The following is a 16,130-nucleotide window of genomic DNA, read 5'->3' as shown; positions in this document are numbered from 1 at the left end:
GGTCATTTTCATTGCAGATCTTATTTTTTTTTCCAAAAAAGGAAAAAAGAATATTCAAATATAGGCAATTCTAAGAGTTCTACTCAGAGATGACCAGATGATTCTTGGTGCGGCAAGCTGAGATTTCCGACTCCTATTTGTTTAGTGTTATTACTGATTAAAAGCTCATCTTTCTATTCTAAATTGGAGAAGGTCGTATCTAAAGAAACTTGCGTTCAAAATCTGCCTTAAATATCATGATTGGATGGCATGGACCAAGTCTCCCATTCTTACAAGAGGCCCCATTGTAGAATGTAGAATTCTTTATGGGCCAAGTGTGATTGGACACACAAGGAATTTGTCTTTGGCTTCCTTTAGGCTCACCTTTTCTCTCTGAATGTTCAAGGAGTGCTAGAATAAACAGTAAACGCATCATACCTGGACTCTTTCACTAGCCAGATTGAACTCAGAAGGAAAAGGCAAGACCAGGATCAGTTCCTTGTTAATGTCCCCCAAAGATTTAGTTCTTGGTTGTGCCCTGCGAAACTCCGTGCAGATCAAATGCTGCCTGAAACATCAAAAGGGACTAACCTCTTCATGTCCTCTCAACACAACTGCAGCTGCTTTTCCATTCTCCCTGGGAAGTGGGCATTCCTCTGCCATCTCTAACTCATCTCCATCTGATTGTGGGAAGAAGGTCTGTGCACTGCCCCGGTGTGTTGTGATGTGTTCTCACTTCTTATGTATGCTCCCATGATTCTCTTGTTAACTTTTCATTTGTCCTGAGTGTGCATTTGTCCCATGAAAGAAACCTAAACAGACCCCGCATTTAAAAAACAAAAAAAAAAAAACAGTTTATTTTTCCTACGCAGTGTGAAGTAGAAGAGAGTTTGGATGCTGGCAGAGGTTGGCTCTGTACTGAACTTTAGAAGACCTCTTCTTTTAAACATCTGGAATTGGGACGGCATGATTCAAAGTAGTACCACTTCCATTTTGTGAAGGAAGAAATCGCTTTCTTCTCTGTTAAGTTCTCAGTGCTTTGAAGTGAACGCTCCCCTATAAAGAATGAACTTCAATGCAATTTAATTGGCTGCAAGGATAGGAACCTCCACAGGAAGCTTTTGTTTGTAGAACTTGCCTTAGATGAAGCTTAGGGAATTCCAAGGCCACCAAATGACTCTTCCATCTGTTGAGGTCCATCTAAATCAGAGGTAGCATTTCAGTTTATTCAAACACTTGGGAGAGAAAGGTTGTTATTGGTGGAAAAAACCCTTCAAAATTCTCAAAAACGAAAGACTGCCATGTTTGGAATGCACTTGTGGAATTCCTTCTGTCAGTACTGTATATACCTCTAGATTTCAAGAAAAAGCGATTCAATACCATGAGAATACAGATCTTTCAGGGGCCTTGATAAATTGAGGCAGTTGTTCTCCGGTTGAATGAACGTTTATGTCAACAAAGTATTAGGTTAAAAAAAGAGCCAGATGAAAGTTAGAAGAACCTGAAGGCCTTCTAATAGTTGGACCAATTTAGCAATGACATGCTGAAGTAGAAATATGAGATCCCCTTCAGGTTGAGCATAGGTTTAGTGGACTTCATGGCCACCTTCATGTACATTTCTTGGGGAAAGTATGGAAATGAGAGATGATTGTACTATTAAGAACTTTTCTTGCTTTCTCAGTCTAGCCTATCTGCCAGAATTTCTTTCCGTGTATTTCTGATCTAGAGGCAAACCAGGACCAATCCCAATTAGTATTTTTTTTAATTCAGCCAAGGTTGGCAATGTGTTTTGACCTGTGAAGAAGGCAAATTAAGGTTCCCTTTGATATACACTCTTGATAACTTCACAGACAAATTGCTACTTGTTCTTGCCAACAATATGATGGTGATTTGCCGCTGTTCTTATTTTTCTGGCAAACTTTTTTGGACTTCCCAGCCTGGCTCATAGTCCTTGATTCCTTAGTGGTTTTCTGTCCAAAGAATGGCCAGACCAAGGATGCATAGCTTCCCATCCCGTGATCACCAAAGGGGTTGCCATTGGCTGCTAAGCTCCAAAGGAAAATTTCAATACAATTATTCCTTGTTTGCATCAACTTTCCTTGAAGAGTAAACTTATCTAGTCATTTTCTCCTTTAAAAAAATATTGCACCAATTCTGTTAAATACTTTAGACTGTGAATGATGCTCAGTTTGCTTCTGGGCTAAACAAGAAAATGAACCCAGAGTTACTGAATTTTGTGTGTTGACCTCTGCCCCGTTCTGCCTTTGCAGAACCATGGTTCTTTAAATCCAGAGTGAAAACAACCCAGTGTAATTTGAACTTGTCCTTAGCTAGACTTTTTTTTAAAAAAATGACAGCTTTTTAGAGTATAGGCAGCAAATCTGCAGTCCAGCATTTCATGCCCCCCCCCAATAATCTTCCACCTTACCTTCCGAGGGAAGTTTTGGGATGAATGGAACTTATCTTCTGATACCATTCCTTCCATTCTTTGTAACTAATGAGAAGCTTTTGAACAAGAAAGTTATTTCTTTTCTTTTTGCCAAAATGTATGTGTCAACATTTGTACGGCTTTTTTTTTTTCCCCACCTCCCCCAGGAATGGGCAAAGAAGTGGGGAATCTCTTGATGGAGAATACGCAGCTGCTAGAGACCAAGTAAGACTTCTCCCTTTCCTGCTTCCTTGTGACTTTAGCATGAGTTCCTAGTTGACGAGGTGCTGCGTGTGTTGGTTTTGTTCAGTTTATCTCGTCCTTGATTGCTCCATTCTGTTGATATCTTTGCCCAATGGGGTTTAGCAGCTTTTTTGACCCAACCTACCCAATCAATTGGCAAAGGCAGAAATGAAGAACATCTTTAGCCCATACCACGGTCTTTGTTATTCCTGTGGCCCCAGATATTGGTGGACTCCCAACGCCCATAGCCAGGTTGGGAAGGATGATAGCTGACAATAGCTGATCTTCCTCATCTGTCAATTGGCAGGCTTCAATCTAGGAAGCACTCTCCAGCACTCACTCAACAGCTGTCTAACAACTTTGACATCAGCACACAGTGGAAAGCCAAATGGGCTGCTGAACGCCCAGGTACAGGCAGTTATATAGATGACTGTTAATGTCAAAAGGTGCCGGGTTTTTACCTTCCTCACCAGCTTTGGTCAGCTCTGAACAGGATCCGCACCCAGCATGGTGTCTGCCAGGACCCATTGTTCAAGTGGGGTTTTGTCTCTATCCCTTAATGTGACTTTGGTGCTCCTCGACAAAATATCCACCACATTGTGTCCCAATGTCCATCAAGAGCTTAGACTGGCCCAATGTCTGATTTTTTTTCAACCTAGACCACTCTGTCCTTGAATGGCTGGGTGGACTGGACATTAACATTTGAGCTACTATAAGTCCATGTACTTGCCATACACTAAATAAATAAATATTAGTAATATTTGCCATACTAGCATATAATAAATATTATAAATCATAAATATAAGGGATGCAGTGGCTCAGTGGCTGAGACACTGAGCTTCTCGATCAAAAGGTCATCAGTTCAGGTTCAAATCCCTAGCGCCACATAACAGAGTGAGCTCCCGTTACTTGTCCCTTCTGCCAACTTAGCAGTTGGAAAACATGTAAAAATGCATGTAGAAAAATAGGGACCACCTTTGGTGGGAAGGTAACGGCGCTTTGTGCACCCTCGGCATTTAGTCATGCCGGCCACATGACTACGGAGACGTCTTCGGGCAGTGCTGGCTCTTTGGCTTTGAAATGGAGATGAGCACCGCCCCCTAGAGTCCAGAATGACTAGCACAGATATGTGAGGGGAACCTTTAATTTTTAAATAAATAAATAGCTGACAATTTAGTAACCTGGTTAAGAAAGACTGGAGTCTGTTCATTTCCGTAGCATTGATAGCTTGGCACAAAGGGAATCCAACTAATTAAGATTCAGGATTTAGTTTAAATACCTTATGCTTTAGCTATGACTTTCCACGATATCCCATTGTTTCCTTATGTTACCGATCAACATTTTTTTCCTAAAAGTGTTTCCTATGATGCTAGCCGTAGTCTCGGGCTGAATATATTTCTGTTTCTTTCTGTGACTTGCCGTGCTGTAGAAATGCTTTGAATATTGTGAAGAATGACTTAATTGCAAAAGTGGACCAGCTTACCGGAGAACAGGAGGTGTTGAAAGGAGAGCTGGAAGCAGCGAAGCAGGCGAAATCCAAGATGGAAGCCCGCATCAAGGAACTGGAGGAAGAGCTTAAAAAGTGAGTGTGCCATCTGCAAACTCGATTTCATTGAGGGCCTCATTGGGGTTGTGTTTGACCTTGGGGGGAATCCTGGGTAGGTGTGGCTGGGATGGGCGTGGCTGGGGTGGGCGTGGCCAGCTCAAAGTCACTCAGGTTGGGGGGCACCTGTGGTGGCCAAGTGCCAAGGCAGGACTTCCCTCAGACCTTCCCTCACTCTCATTATTTCCTTCCTTCCTTCCTTTATCTGTTAGAAAGCATGTGAAATAAGTCTAGTTTCCTAAGAGACACTTCCTGTCTTCCGACTATTCTCAAGACGATGCAAAGACGTCTACTAATTTTTCTTAAATTTGGGAGACAGGAAAGAAACCAGCCTATCTGATGATTGGAAATTCAAGGTTTTTTTTTTCCCTGTTCTGCCTTTGTGTAACCTCTGGACTTGTTTCAGTGGTGGGTTTCAAAATTTTTTGGAACCTACTCATGGGTGTGGCTTCCTTTGTGGGAGTGGCTTGCCGGCTATGTGACCTGGCGGGAGTGGCTTGCCGGCCATATGTTTGTTTTCTTTCTTTCTTTCTTTCTTTCTTTCTTTCTTTCTTTCTTTCTTTCTTTCTTTCTTTCTTTCTTCCCCCCCTCTCTCCTTTTGTCTCTCTGTCCCTTTTTTCTTTTTTCCTTTCATCTCTCACTCTTTTTCTTTCTTTTTTCTTTTTTAATTTATTTATTTCTTCCTTTCTTTCTCTTTCTGTGTGTGTGTGTGTGTGTGTGTCAGTCAGTCTGTCTCTCTCTTTCTCTCTCTCTCTGTGTGTGTGTGAGTGTTTGTGTGTGTATGTGCCAGTGGTGGGTTTCAAAAAAATTTGGAACCTCTTCTGTAGGTGTGGCCTGCTTTCTGGGTCCACTGGTGGAACCTCTTCTAACCGGTTCGGTAGATTTGATGAACCAGTTCTACCGAATAGGTGCGCACTGGTAGGAACCCACCTCTGACTTGTTTCATAAATTTCATTCTTCTTCCCCTCCAGAGTGAAATCGGAGGTGATCGTTGCCCGCCGAGAACCCAAAGAAGAGGTGGAGGATGTAAGCGGCTATCTCTGTACAGAATTGGTATATTACATTATTAAAATGCCTAGGGAATGAGGGGATTTGGGGGAGGGAGGGTCTTTATTTTCCATTTCCTTGAATAATGACCCTGGAATTATGACGTCACTGCGCATGTACATGGGAGCATTGCCATATCTATAGTCACTATGGTGGAGTGTAGTCTCATGATGATGAGAATTGGTAACTGGTCAACCAGTCATTCCTGAATGACATTCACTGTATAGGTTGAGTGTATTGAAAACACCAGGAAGACTCCCTCTAGAACAGGGGTGTCAAACTCAATGCCCATGCACCAGATCTGGCCTGCAGGGTGTTTTGATCTGGCCCGCAGGGTGTTTTGATCTGGCCTGCAGAGTGTTTTGATCTGGCCTGCAGAGTGTTTTGATCTGGCTTGCAGGGCTGCCGTGGAAACAATGAAAACGGAGTTTGCGAGGGCCGCGTGCGTTCCTCCCGAGCTCCATTTTCACTGGCAGAGGGTTGCAGGAGGCCGTCACTGCCGAAAATGGAGCTCGGGAGCCTGTTTTCGCTGGCAGAGTGTTTGGGCTGCCGCAGGAGCCCCGACCTGAGTGATGTTGAACTGGCCACACCCACCCTGGCCGTGCCTACCCTGCCCCCCCCCAAAGTCACACACAATCCTGATGTGGCCTTCAATGAAATCGAGCTGAACACCCCTGTTCTAGAAAAGCTGAATAGTAGTTATAGGAGGGTGTTTTAAAAGTTAACCCTTCCTCCTCCTCCTCTTCCTCCTTTGTTTTTTGGGTCTCATACTGCCTCATGCAGAAGAGTCAGTGACTTTAAAAAAACACCAACAATATATGTGAAATAGTTGTAAACTGCATGCACCATAATGTAATATCCAATTCACACACAACCTATGAATGCCCTAAGAAGGCTGGATTTAATTTTGTGTACTAATAGCATGTTTCTTCGGTCTTCTCTTTAACATGGTTATTTTCTACCCACACGTATGCATTTTTTCTTTTTCTGATGCAAAATTATCTCCAATATCTCACGTGTGATGGAATAAGAAGACATAATAAGTGCTAAGTTGCAAGCGCTTATAAAACAATCATGCTACTCTCGCCTCGACCCTTGATCAGACCAAACTGTGAAATTGTTTTTAGATATTTCAACATTTGAATATGAATTATGAGTTATGAGTTATGAAAGTTTATTTATATGCCGCCCTTTTCCCTGGGGGGACTCAGGGCGGCTTACAACTCAAGGGGGGGGGAAACAGACATTTAACACGTGAGAACAATACATAATTAAAAAACACAACATTCATACCATTCGGGTGGGTTACAGTCTTTAGCCCCAGGCCTGGCGGGATAGCCAGATTTTAAGGGCTGTGCGGAAGGTCTGGAGGGTGGTGAGGGTACGAATCTCCACGGGGAGATCATTCCAAAGGGTCGGAGCTACTACCGAGAAGGCTCTCCTCCGCGTGGTTGCCAGTCGACACTGACCGGCAGATGGAACCAGGAGGAGGCCTAATCTATGTGATCTAATTGGTCGCGTGGAGGTGATTGGCAGGAGGCGGTCTCTCAAGTACCCAGATCCACTACCATGAAGGGCTTTATGGGTGACAAGTAGCACCTTGAAGCGTACTCGGAGATCGACAGGTAGCCAGTGCAGCTCGCGGAGGATAGGTGTTATGTGGGTGAACTGAGGTGCACCCACAATTGCTCGCGCGGCCGCATTCTGGACTAGCTGAAGTCGCTGGATACTCTTCAAGGGCAGCCCCATGTAGAGCACATTGCAGTACTCCAGCCTAGAGACGTCCTGATATAATGCATGGATAAGAATGAGCATATGATACAGGAGGGGACCTGAGCTGCATCTAAGCCATAGCTGTATAGAAATTCAGGTCCTTATTTCTATCACAGTTAAGATCCTTCTGTATACTGCTTTAAACAGTCTTTCCTTCAGCATTTCATCCCATTTCCCCCAAAGTATCCCTCCTCTGTGTTTAAAGCTGTTCGGTGGGTAGATTTAACTTAATTTAATTTGAACCCACTAACTCTTACTAATATCTGAAGACAGGAAATTAAGCCTGGATGTTAATATTAGCTTACAGAAGAATCTGTTAAGTAGGTTGGTGCAAAATATTCCATTCCATGGATTTTGAGAACATTCTGTTTCTTCTTAAGATTTTGCTGAGCTGGTGGTTCTTGGTTGGGCTAGTAGGAATTATGTCGAGAAAATTTCCTTCCATAAAACCGCTGGACCTCTTTTTAAACAACCTGATTGGTGTAGTCTAGAGGAGGAAACAGAATCTGTCAAAGTCTCCTGAAATATGTCTCTAAAATAAAAAAAAATTGTCGCCAACACCCTGTTTCCCCAAAAATAAGACCTTCCTGGATAATAAGCCCCATTGGGCTTTTGAGCGCATGCACTAAAATAAACCCTCAGCCAAAAATAAGCCCTCCCCGAAAAGATTTAAATGCAAATGCAGGAAGCCGGTCCCACCATTTCCTCTGGTTGCTTGCCCCACAAACAACACGAGGTAAGGAGGCAAGGTTGGAGGGGGCAAAAGTGAGGGGAAACATGCCACATGTACCCCACATGCCCTTACTTGATGGCTTTCCTGAAACCCTAGCCACTGCGCCACTTCTATCACACTAATGACCACGGCAAAAAGAGGGGCAGGCCCAGCGACGTGCAACACAGCAGCAGTCATGAGGTGACTTGCCGCCTCCTGCACCTCAAAAATAATAAGACACCCCCCCCAAAAAAAATAAGGCCAAACACTTATTTCGGGGGTCAAAAGAAAATTAGACCCTGTCTTATTTTTGGGGAAACACGATAGATAAACATTTCTGCCTCGTAGTTAAATTTGTAGTTAAATAAATGCTAGTTTCTTCCGAATAGGTTTGGAGCAAATTTTCAGAACCTACAAGTAATAATCCGTTCCTGGGAGGGTGGGATTAAGAGAAAAGTCAAAGGGAACTGATGTTTTTTAACTTCCTTCTTTGGTGTTGTACTAATCTCCTTCCCCTTCCATTTCCCATGGGTTGAAGTCCTCCTCCTCCCCCCTGCAGGACAACATCCCCATTGCTCAGAGAAGGCGCTTCACCCGGGTGGAGATGGCTCGTGTCCTGATGGAACGCAACCAGTACAAAGAAAGGTTGATGGAACTGCAGGAGGCTGTCCGGTGGACGGAGATGATCAGGTGAGCATGAGCTTCTTCGGTTGCAGTATTAGAGGTGGGTGAGGTTTTTTTTTTTTTAAAAAAATGTTAATGGCGGTATTGCAGGATAACTTTGCCCACTGCCAGGAGTTCGATTCTGACCAGCTCAAGATTGACTCAGCCTCCCATCCTTCCCAGGTCGATAAAATGAGGATCCAGATTGTTGGGGGGCAAGAGGCTGACCTCTTAGAGAGGGCTGTAGGGCACCATGAAGCAGTATATAAGTCTAAGTGCTATTGCTCTTACTTACTTCCTCCCTCCCTCCCTCCCTTCTATGGTGCGCAGTGGTTAGAATGCAGCATTGCAGACTTAAGTCTGCCCATTCCCATGAGTTCAATCCTGACTGGCTCAAAGTTGACTCAGCCTTCCATCCTTCCGAGGTCAATAAATTTTTGGAGGCAATATGCTGACTCAGTGAAACTGCTTAGAGAGAGCTGTAAAAGCCCTATGAAGTGGTATATAAGTCTAGGTGCTAGTGCTATACACATTGCACTGATTTGTATCTGAAGCAAGCAGTGGCTTCCATAACTGCCGAAACTGAGCTACAAGTATTTCTTATCCTTACAACCACGATTAGGTCCAGAGCTTCCATGGCTAAGCATGGTGATTGTTAAATGAGCCTCATCTGATTTTACGACCTCCTTTGTAAGTGAATCACTGCAGTGGTTAAGTGAATTATGCCATCATTAATCAAGTTCAGCTTCTCCCATTGATTCGGCTTGTCAGAAGCTGTCTGGGAAAGTTGCAAATAGAAAGTAGCATTTATGGGGATATAGACTTCTTAGTTGGTCAAGCTGTGCTATGTTGGGGGCTGTGACTAGTCAGCGGGTAACCATAGGTAAACTTTCATCAATAAGGTGAAACACAACATACAGATGATATAATTCAGCAGAGAATGATGCCAAACTGGGCTCTTGTCCCAATTTTCTCCTTTTTGATCCTCTACTTCAGTGTTTCTCCACTTCGGCAACTTTAAGATGGGTGGAATTCAATTCCCAAAATTCCCCAGCCAGTAAAGTTGCCAAGTTTTTGAGAAACACTGCTGTACTTGGAGAGGAGATGTTTTACACCTGCACATCTAGTGAGGCTACCTCCTTCTTTTAGGCAAGGCATTTAAAGGAATAAATAGCAGCGGGAAGGGTCATTGTGACCACCAGAAAATCAGCTGAATGTGTGACTCTACCCAGTGATGGAAGGATAGGCAATACCTCTTTTTGTCATCTGCCATTTCTAAATCTTCCATTTCTGTTCATCTGCAGAGCCTCCCGAGAACATCCTTCCGTTCAGGAGAAGAAAAAATCCACCATTTGGCAATTGTAAGTAGCAGTGCTTACTTGTGAGATGTTCAGCAAAGAGATTCAGGTGCATAGGATATTCTTGCAGTATAGTATCCAAATTATTTGGCATTTATAATCTGTAAAGGCAGCTGTCAACTCGCAAAGCATCCCTTGCCTGCTTTAGAGTTGCCATAGGAAAGGAGGGATGGGAAACCAATGAAATGGCACAGCAGCAAAAGACAGGTGCACATTCCAGACTTACCTCTCTCAAAGCTGTATCCCAGGGTTACTTACAGCAGCTGGAGGGGAGTGGTCTCTACAACCCGTGAAATTGCCCCATTGGCGAATGTGATTAATGACTCACCTTGGGTGGAGGGGGACACAGGGTCATGACTGGGGCTGTAAATTATGTGGGGTCAGAGCTGCCTTCTCTTGGGTAACTACAGACATAAGCGCCTAATAAATAACTGGATTTCTTTTGAAGCTTGGCTCGAGGCTCATGATTTAATTAAGGCATCCCTTAAAACCCTGACAGCAGCCTTTTTTTGCAAATGGCTCCCTGAATAGCATTGGGGAGAAGCCTCAGGCTTTGCTCTCCTAAGGAGGGTTCTAACAACCTTTATGTAGGCATATAATAAAGACTGAGGAGGAATGACGTCAAGTGCAAATCATCTTATCTTATTGATAATGGGTTAGGTTCTCTGCTTATTTTGAGTATACACAGTTAATAAACCAAAGATTCGCACAGGTCAGTTTTCGTGGCTGGTTATTTCCTAGTTTGCATTTAAAATACAGGTGCTAATTTAAGACAGCATCTGCCAATGCCTAAGCAAGCAAGTGGGGAAGCTTCCTTGAAGAGCCTCAAAGAAGACCTACACTGCCCAAGGCCTGTTTTGAGCAGGGAATGTGCCAGATTTGGAATTCATAACACCTTGCCTTTATTCTGTCTGCATTCTCTCTCCCTCCCCAGCTTCAGCCGATTGTTCAGTTCCTCCTCCAGCCCTCCACCAGCAAAAAGGAGCTACCCATCAGTCAACATCCACTACAAATCTCCCACAGCAGCTGGATTAAGCCAGCGTCGCAGTCACACCCTGTGTCAAATCTCTGCCGGGAACCGAACTCTTGAGTTTTTCCCAGATGAGTAAGTTTGGCTCCTCAGCAGTTGGGTGCTTTTGTAGAAGAACTGAGTTAAACTAGGGTAGCAAAAAAAAACAAAAAACAGGAGGAGTCTGATACCGTATTTCCCTGAAAATAGGACCAGGTTTTATATTAAGTTTTGCTCCAAAAGACACATTAGAGTTTATTTTCTGGTTAGAGCTTTATTTGGGGTGGGAAATACGGTACCAAATGGGTCCACCTAGCTGATGATTTTAACTGGGGCTTATATTCGCGGTAGGGCTTTTATTAAGTGCATCCTGAAAAATCATGCTGGGGCTTATTTTCCAGTTGGGTCTTATTTTGGGAAAAATACGATAGCACAATTTATGCCCACCGTGTTTTCCCCAAAATAAGACAGGGTCTTATTTTCGTTTGACCCTCGAAATAAGCTTGATCTTATTTTCGGGGCAGTCTTATTATTTTGGAGGTGCAGGAGCCCCTTGACCTTGGCCCGCGGCTTGCGGATCACCTTGTTAGGAATATAATTCTAACGGTTGGGTTGGCAATATATAAATCATGTAACAATGTTGTACCTGCTTCCTTAAGTCATACTGTAAAATGTGATTGGTTGCTGTTTTTCCTCAATCGGCCATAAGAGGGAGCCAGAAGGACTGTTAGCTCACTCTCTGTTCGTTAGATGCTGGGCTGACCTGATCTGAGTGCCGTGAGCTATTGTAAGCTATGCAACTATCAGCAAACTTTGTGTAATAGCAGATTTTCAGCAATGCAATGAACGGGCATTGTGTATAAGGGAGGGCTGGAAGTTCTGTCTCTATTTCTGGCACACTCTTGCCAGCCCTAGCATTGCTGGGCCTGCTGCTCTTTTTGCGGCTGCCACTAAGAGAAGGGGCGCGGTAGCTAGGATATGTGGGAGTGGCCTCCATGAGGCTGTTCCGCGTGGATGGCAGTGCATGTAGGGCACATGCAGTAGTGTGTTGCAGGTGGTATGCCCTGGTACGGGCGTACCGGTGCCTGCTGGGAGCACCGGGTACCGTTCTGCTACGGTGCTCCAGAGGGCCCATCTACCCGCTTGCCCTCCTTACCTGTATGTGAGCTCTTTGGCACTTCCACATCCATGGGATGGACGGCAGGCACCGTCGCACCGTACCGATTGCACCAGGATCCAGAACCTGCCACTGGGTGCATGGGGCATATTCCCCCCTTCCTTCTCAAGGAAATGGCATGGACCGGCTGCGCATGCGCTTAAATATTTTGGGGGGAGGGCTTATTTTAGCACATACTCTCAAAAGCCTGATTGGACTTATTATCTGGGGAAGTCTTATTTTGGGGAGTGGTGTCAACTAAAAAACAAACTTTCACGTAATTCGTAAAGCTTAGGTTTTTTAATAATATTTGTTTGATCGGGAAATAGGTTCTTCCAACCTCATGCTGTTTTTGAGAATTCATGCTGATAGGATGTCAGCAGAGCTTGCCCGTTCCACAGTTGGCTAGAAGCCCACTGTTGGAGATTGTTCATTATGGTTTATTATATGCTATTAAACAAATAAACATCACCCACTTCCTCCTATTAGATTTAAGTGCAGAACAGAACATTTAAAAAGAGGGGAAAAAGCTAATTTTTCTTACTAATATTGCATTTAGGTAATGTACACAGAGGAATAGGTTTGCAAAGAAGAGAGGAAATTTTATCTAGTCCCAAATAATTTTGTTTGTTTGTCTGTTTGTCAAAACATGTACAAAATAACAAGCATGGGTATGAATATAAACACGAACAAAAGAAGTAAATAGAGATAAACGGGGATAGTAAAACAGGGACGGTAGGCACGCTTGTGCGTTTATGCACGACCCCTTTATGGACCTCTCAGGAATGGGGTGAGGTCCACGATATGCATGAAAGGCATAGATCCGTGATGGTGAACTTATGGCACGCATACCAGAGGTGGCATGAAGAGTCACACATGCCGTCGCCAACTGCTCTCCAGGTTTCCGGCGTGTGCCAGCTGGTCTTCACGTGCACCAGAGCGACAAAAACCTGAAGTCCAGCTGGCCAGCGCACACATGCACACCGGCCATCTGTCCTTCAGGTTTCTGGCACTCTGGTGCATGCATATGTTCCGGTTTGGGCACTCGGTGCCGAAAAAGTCCGCCATCACTGGTATAGATGCTGGATTCTTGGGAGAAATGCAAAGAGTGCTAAAATATTGCCTGTTAATGTTGAATTAAATAGTTTGGCACATGACTGCTGCTGATCAGTTTGCTGTGCAGGAAATTCTATGGCAGAGTTAAAGAACTAGGACCTCATTGTGATATTGTCAGCATTTCAAGTATCATGTAGAATTAAATCAGAGTCCATGGCAAAACGATCCTTAAAGTTCCAATTTAATAAATCAGACATGTTGGCATCGTACTGTGGAATCCCAATTCTAGAAAACTTCCTGGGATTCCACCCAGTTGAAAGTTCATGATCTTGTCCCCACACCCACAAATCCATCACATGGTCCAATCTTCTTTTTCCATGCTGGCATCTCCACCCAGCTGGTTCCGGTCAGGTGCAAAGATGCGGAGACAAAGAAGAACTTTGAGCTTCTAGAAAGGATTTTTTTATTTTGAAAACAACACATTCTACCCCTTGGTATTCCCCCCCCCTTAATGAATATGCATACTAAAGATGAAGCTAGAAGAGAGAGTGTGGCAGGCCAAAGATTCTTAAAGGAACCGCTGCAGGCCTGACAAATATTTCTGTCTTGGAAGTCGCATCCATCCATCTGCTGTCCATGCAGGTTTAAAGGGGCTCAACGACCACTGAAATAAAAGATAAAATCAGGTTGGTCAAATGACGGCGGGCTTTAGGACCGTGAGAGGTAAGGACAGGCTCCATTACAGGACTTCCTGTACTGGATTTTTCCCCCTCTGCCTACTGCTGTGGGACTTTTCCTCATCCTCATGGTCTCTCCTTGTCTTCCTCCTGATCCTTCTCTCTTCAGTGACTGCACATCATCGGCACGTCGTGAGCAGAAGCGAGAGCAATACCGTCAAGTCCGCGAACACGTCCGGAATGATGATGGCCGCTTACAGGCCTGTGGGTGGAGCCTGCCAGCCAAATACAAACAGGTAATTCTTGTTTGTTTGTTTGTCAAACATGTACAAGATAACAAGTAGAGGTATGAACATAAACATGAACAAAGGAAGTAAATACAGATAAATGGGGACAGTAGGACAGGGACAGAAGGCATGCTGGTGGGCTTATGCACGCCCCCTTTATGGACCTCTTAGGAATGGGGTGAGGTCCAAGGTAGACAGTTTGAGGTTGAAGCTGTGGGGGGTTTGAGGATGTAACAACGGAGTCAGGTAGAGCATTCCAGGCGTTGACCCCTCTATTGCTGAAGTCGTATTTTCTGCAATCGAGTTTGGAGCAGTTTACCTTGAGTTTGTATCGATTGTTTGCCTGCGTATTATTGAGGTTGAAGCACAATCTTCCTTGGACAGGAAGATGTGACAATTAGGGAGATGTGTCAGCAGAGCCCTTCTGGGCAGGAAGTGCGTTGTTCCCTTTCCACACTGATTCCTTTTTGTTATTCCCAATCCTTTACTCTCAATACAGTACATTATAAATGATTGTAACAGCAATAGCACAAAATAGAATAGAATAGAATAGAATTCTTTATTGGCCAAGTGGGATTGGACACACAGGAATTTGTCTTTGGTGCAGATGCTCTCAGTGTACACAAAAAGAAAAGATACATTCGTCAAGAATCATAAGGTACAACACTTAATGATAGTCACAGGGTACAAATAAGCAATCAAATCATACTAGGAAATAATAAATATAAACCATAAGGATACAAGCAGCAAAGTTAGTCATACAGTCATAAGTGGGAGGAGATGGGTGAAAGGAATGATGAAAAGATTAATAGTAATGCAGCCTTAGTGAATAGTTTGACAGTGTTGAGGGAATTATTTGTTTAGCAGAGTGATGGCGTTCAGGGGAAAAACTGTCCTTGTGTCTAGTTGTTCTGGTGTGCAGTGTTCTATAGCCTTATTTTGAGTGTAGGAGTTGAAACAATGTGTGTCCAGGATGAGAGTGGTCTGTAGATATTTTCACGGCCCTCTTTTTTACTCATGCAGCGTCCAGTCCTCAATGGAAGGCAGGTTGGTAGCAATTATTTCTTTTGCAGTTCTAATTATCCTCTGAAGTCTGTGTCTGTTTTGTTGGGTTGCAGAGCCAAGCAAGACAGTCATAGAGGTGCAGATGAGTTATATACGACCCCCACAATGCTTTACAGCACTATCTACAATGCCAGCATGTTGCCCCCAACAATCTGGTCTTCCTTTTACCAACCTCGTAAGGATGGAAGAAGACTGAGTCAACCTTCAGCTGGTCAGGATCGAACTCCAGACTATGAGCAGAGTTAGCCTGCAATACTGCATTCTAACCACTGTGCCACCAGGGCTCCACGTTAACAGGCTGTATATACAGTCCAGAAAATTCAGTGAAAAAAAAATTCTTCATTTTGAAATAGATTGATTGATTCAGGTTGATTTAATAAGTGTGTGTGTTTGTGTATATTTGGGCTCCAAAAGCAAAATTCTGTGTTCAAACACGGCAAAACTGAAGATCATGCTTTTCTGCCAAACCACAAAATTTTGGACTTCGATAAAAGCCTAATGTTTTGTTCATTATTTCCTTATTTTAAGCAATGTACAGTCCATACTTACTAATGGTGGTGGTTCAGGATCCCACTTCCTTCAGTGGAGCTTACTAGAAAGCATATTTAAAATAGCAACTTCACTTCTTTGGTCAATTTTCTTCCATTTATCTCTCTAGTAAGATGGGAGTACAATTCACCTGGTTAAGTTTCTTACCTGAAGATGACGAGAATCAACATTTCCCAAAACCTCCAGCAACTTTCTTGCCATAGAAACTCACAGCTGTGTGTCAAGAATGAACTGTGCTGTCTCTTCATCCCCAACAGTTGAGTCCCAACGGTGGCCAAGAAGATAATCGGATGAAAAATGTCCCTGTGCCTGTTTACTGTCGCCCCCTAGTGGAGAAGGATCCTACCATGAAGGTAATGTCAATCATTGACAATTTTTCCCCTTCTTACAGTGGGAAGATTTCCACCCTTCAGGTCACTGATGGGTGGAAATCTTTTAGAATCACTCTTTTAAAATCACACTTTTAGAAGACTTTGCATCTATCAACCAATCAGAATAAAATCAGAAGGGACTTTGGAGGTCTTC

At 43.7% G+C, this 16,130-nt stretch overlaps 1 protein-coding gene across 1 annotated transcript in view; it reads left to right on the top strand.

Annotated features, from left to right (window-relative positions):
• MAPK8IP3 (mitogen-activated protein kinase 8 interacting protein 3) overlaps positions 1–16,130 on the top strand; it is a 67,946-nt gene that overhangs the window by 34,248 nt on the left and 17,568 nt on the right. The window contains 8 exon segments of the mRNA XM_032230860.1: positions 2,575–2,632; positions 4,080–4,232; positions 5,225–5,306; positions 8,345–8,475; positions 9,753–9,809; positions 10,741–10,911; positions 13,874–14,000; positions 15,863–15,958. Of these exon segments, the coding sequence (XP_032086751.1) occupies positions 2,575–2,632; positions 4,080–4,232; positions 5,225–5,306; positions 8,345–8,475; positions 9,753–9,809; positions 10,741–10,911; positions 13,874–14,000; positions 15,863–15,958 (875 nt within the window).

The sequence above is a fragment of the Thamnophis elegans genome, chromosome 14 (genome assembly GCF_009769535.1).
Source record: "Thamnophis elegans isolate rThaEle1 chromosome 14, rThaEle1.pri, whole genome shotgun sequence".
Lineage (NCBI taxonomy): Eukaryota > Metazoa > Chordata > Lepidosauria > Squamata > Colubridae > Thamnophis > Thamnophis elegans.
Note: the sequence above shows the minus strand (reverse complement) of the source record. Positions and strands in the feature narration are given on the sequence as shown.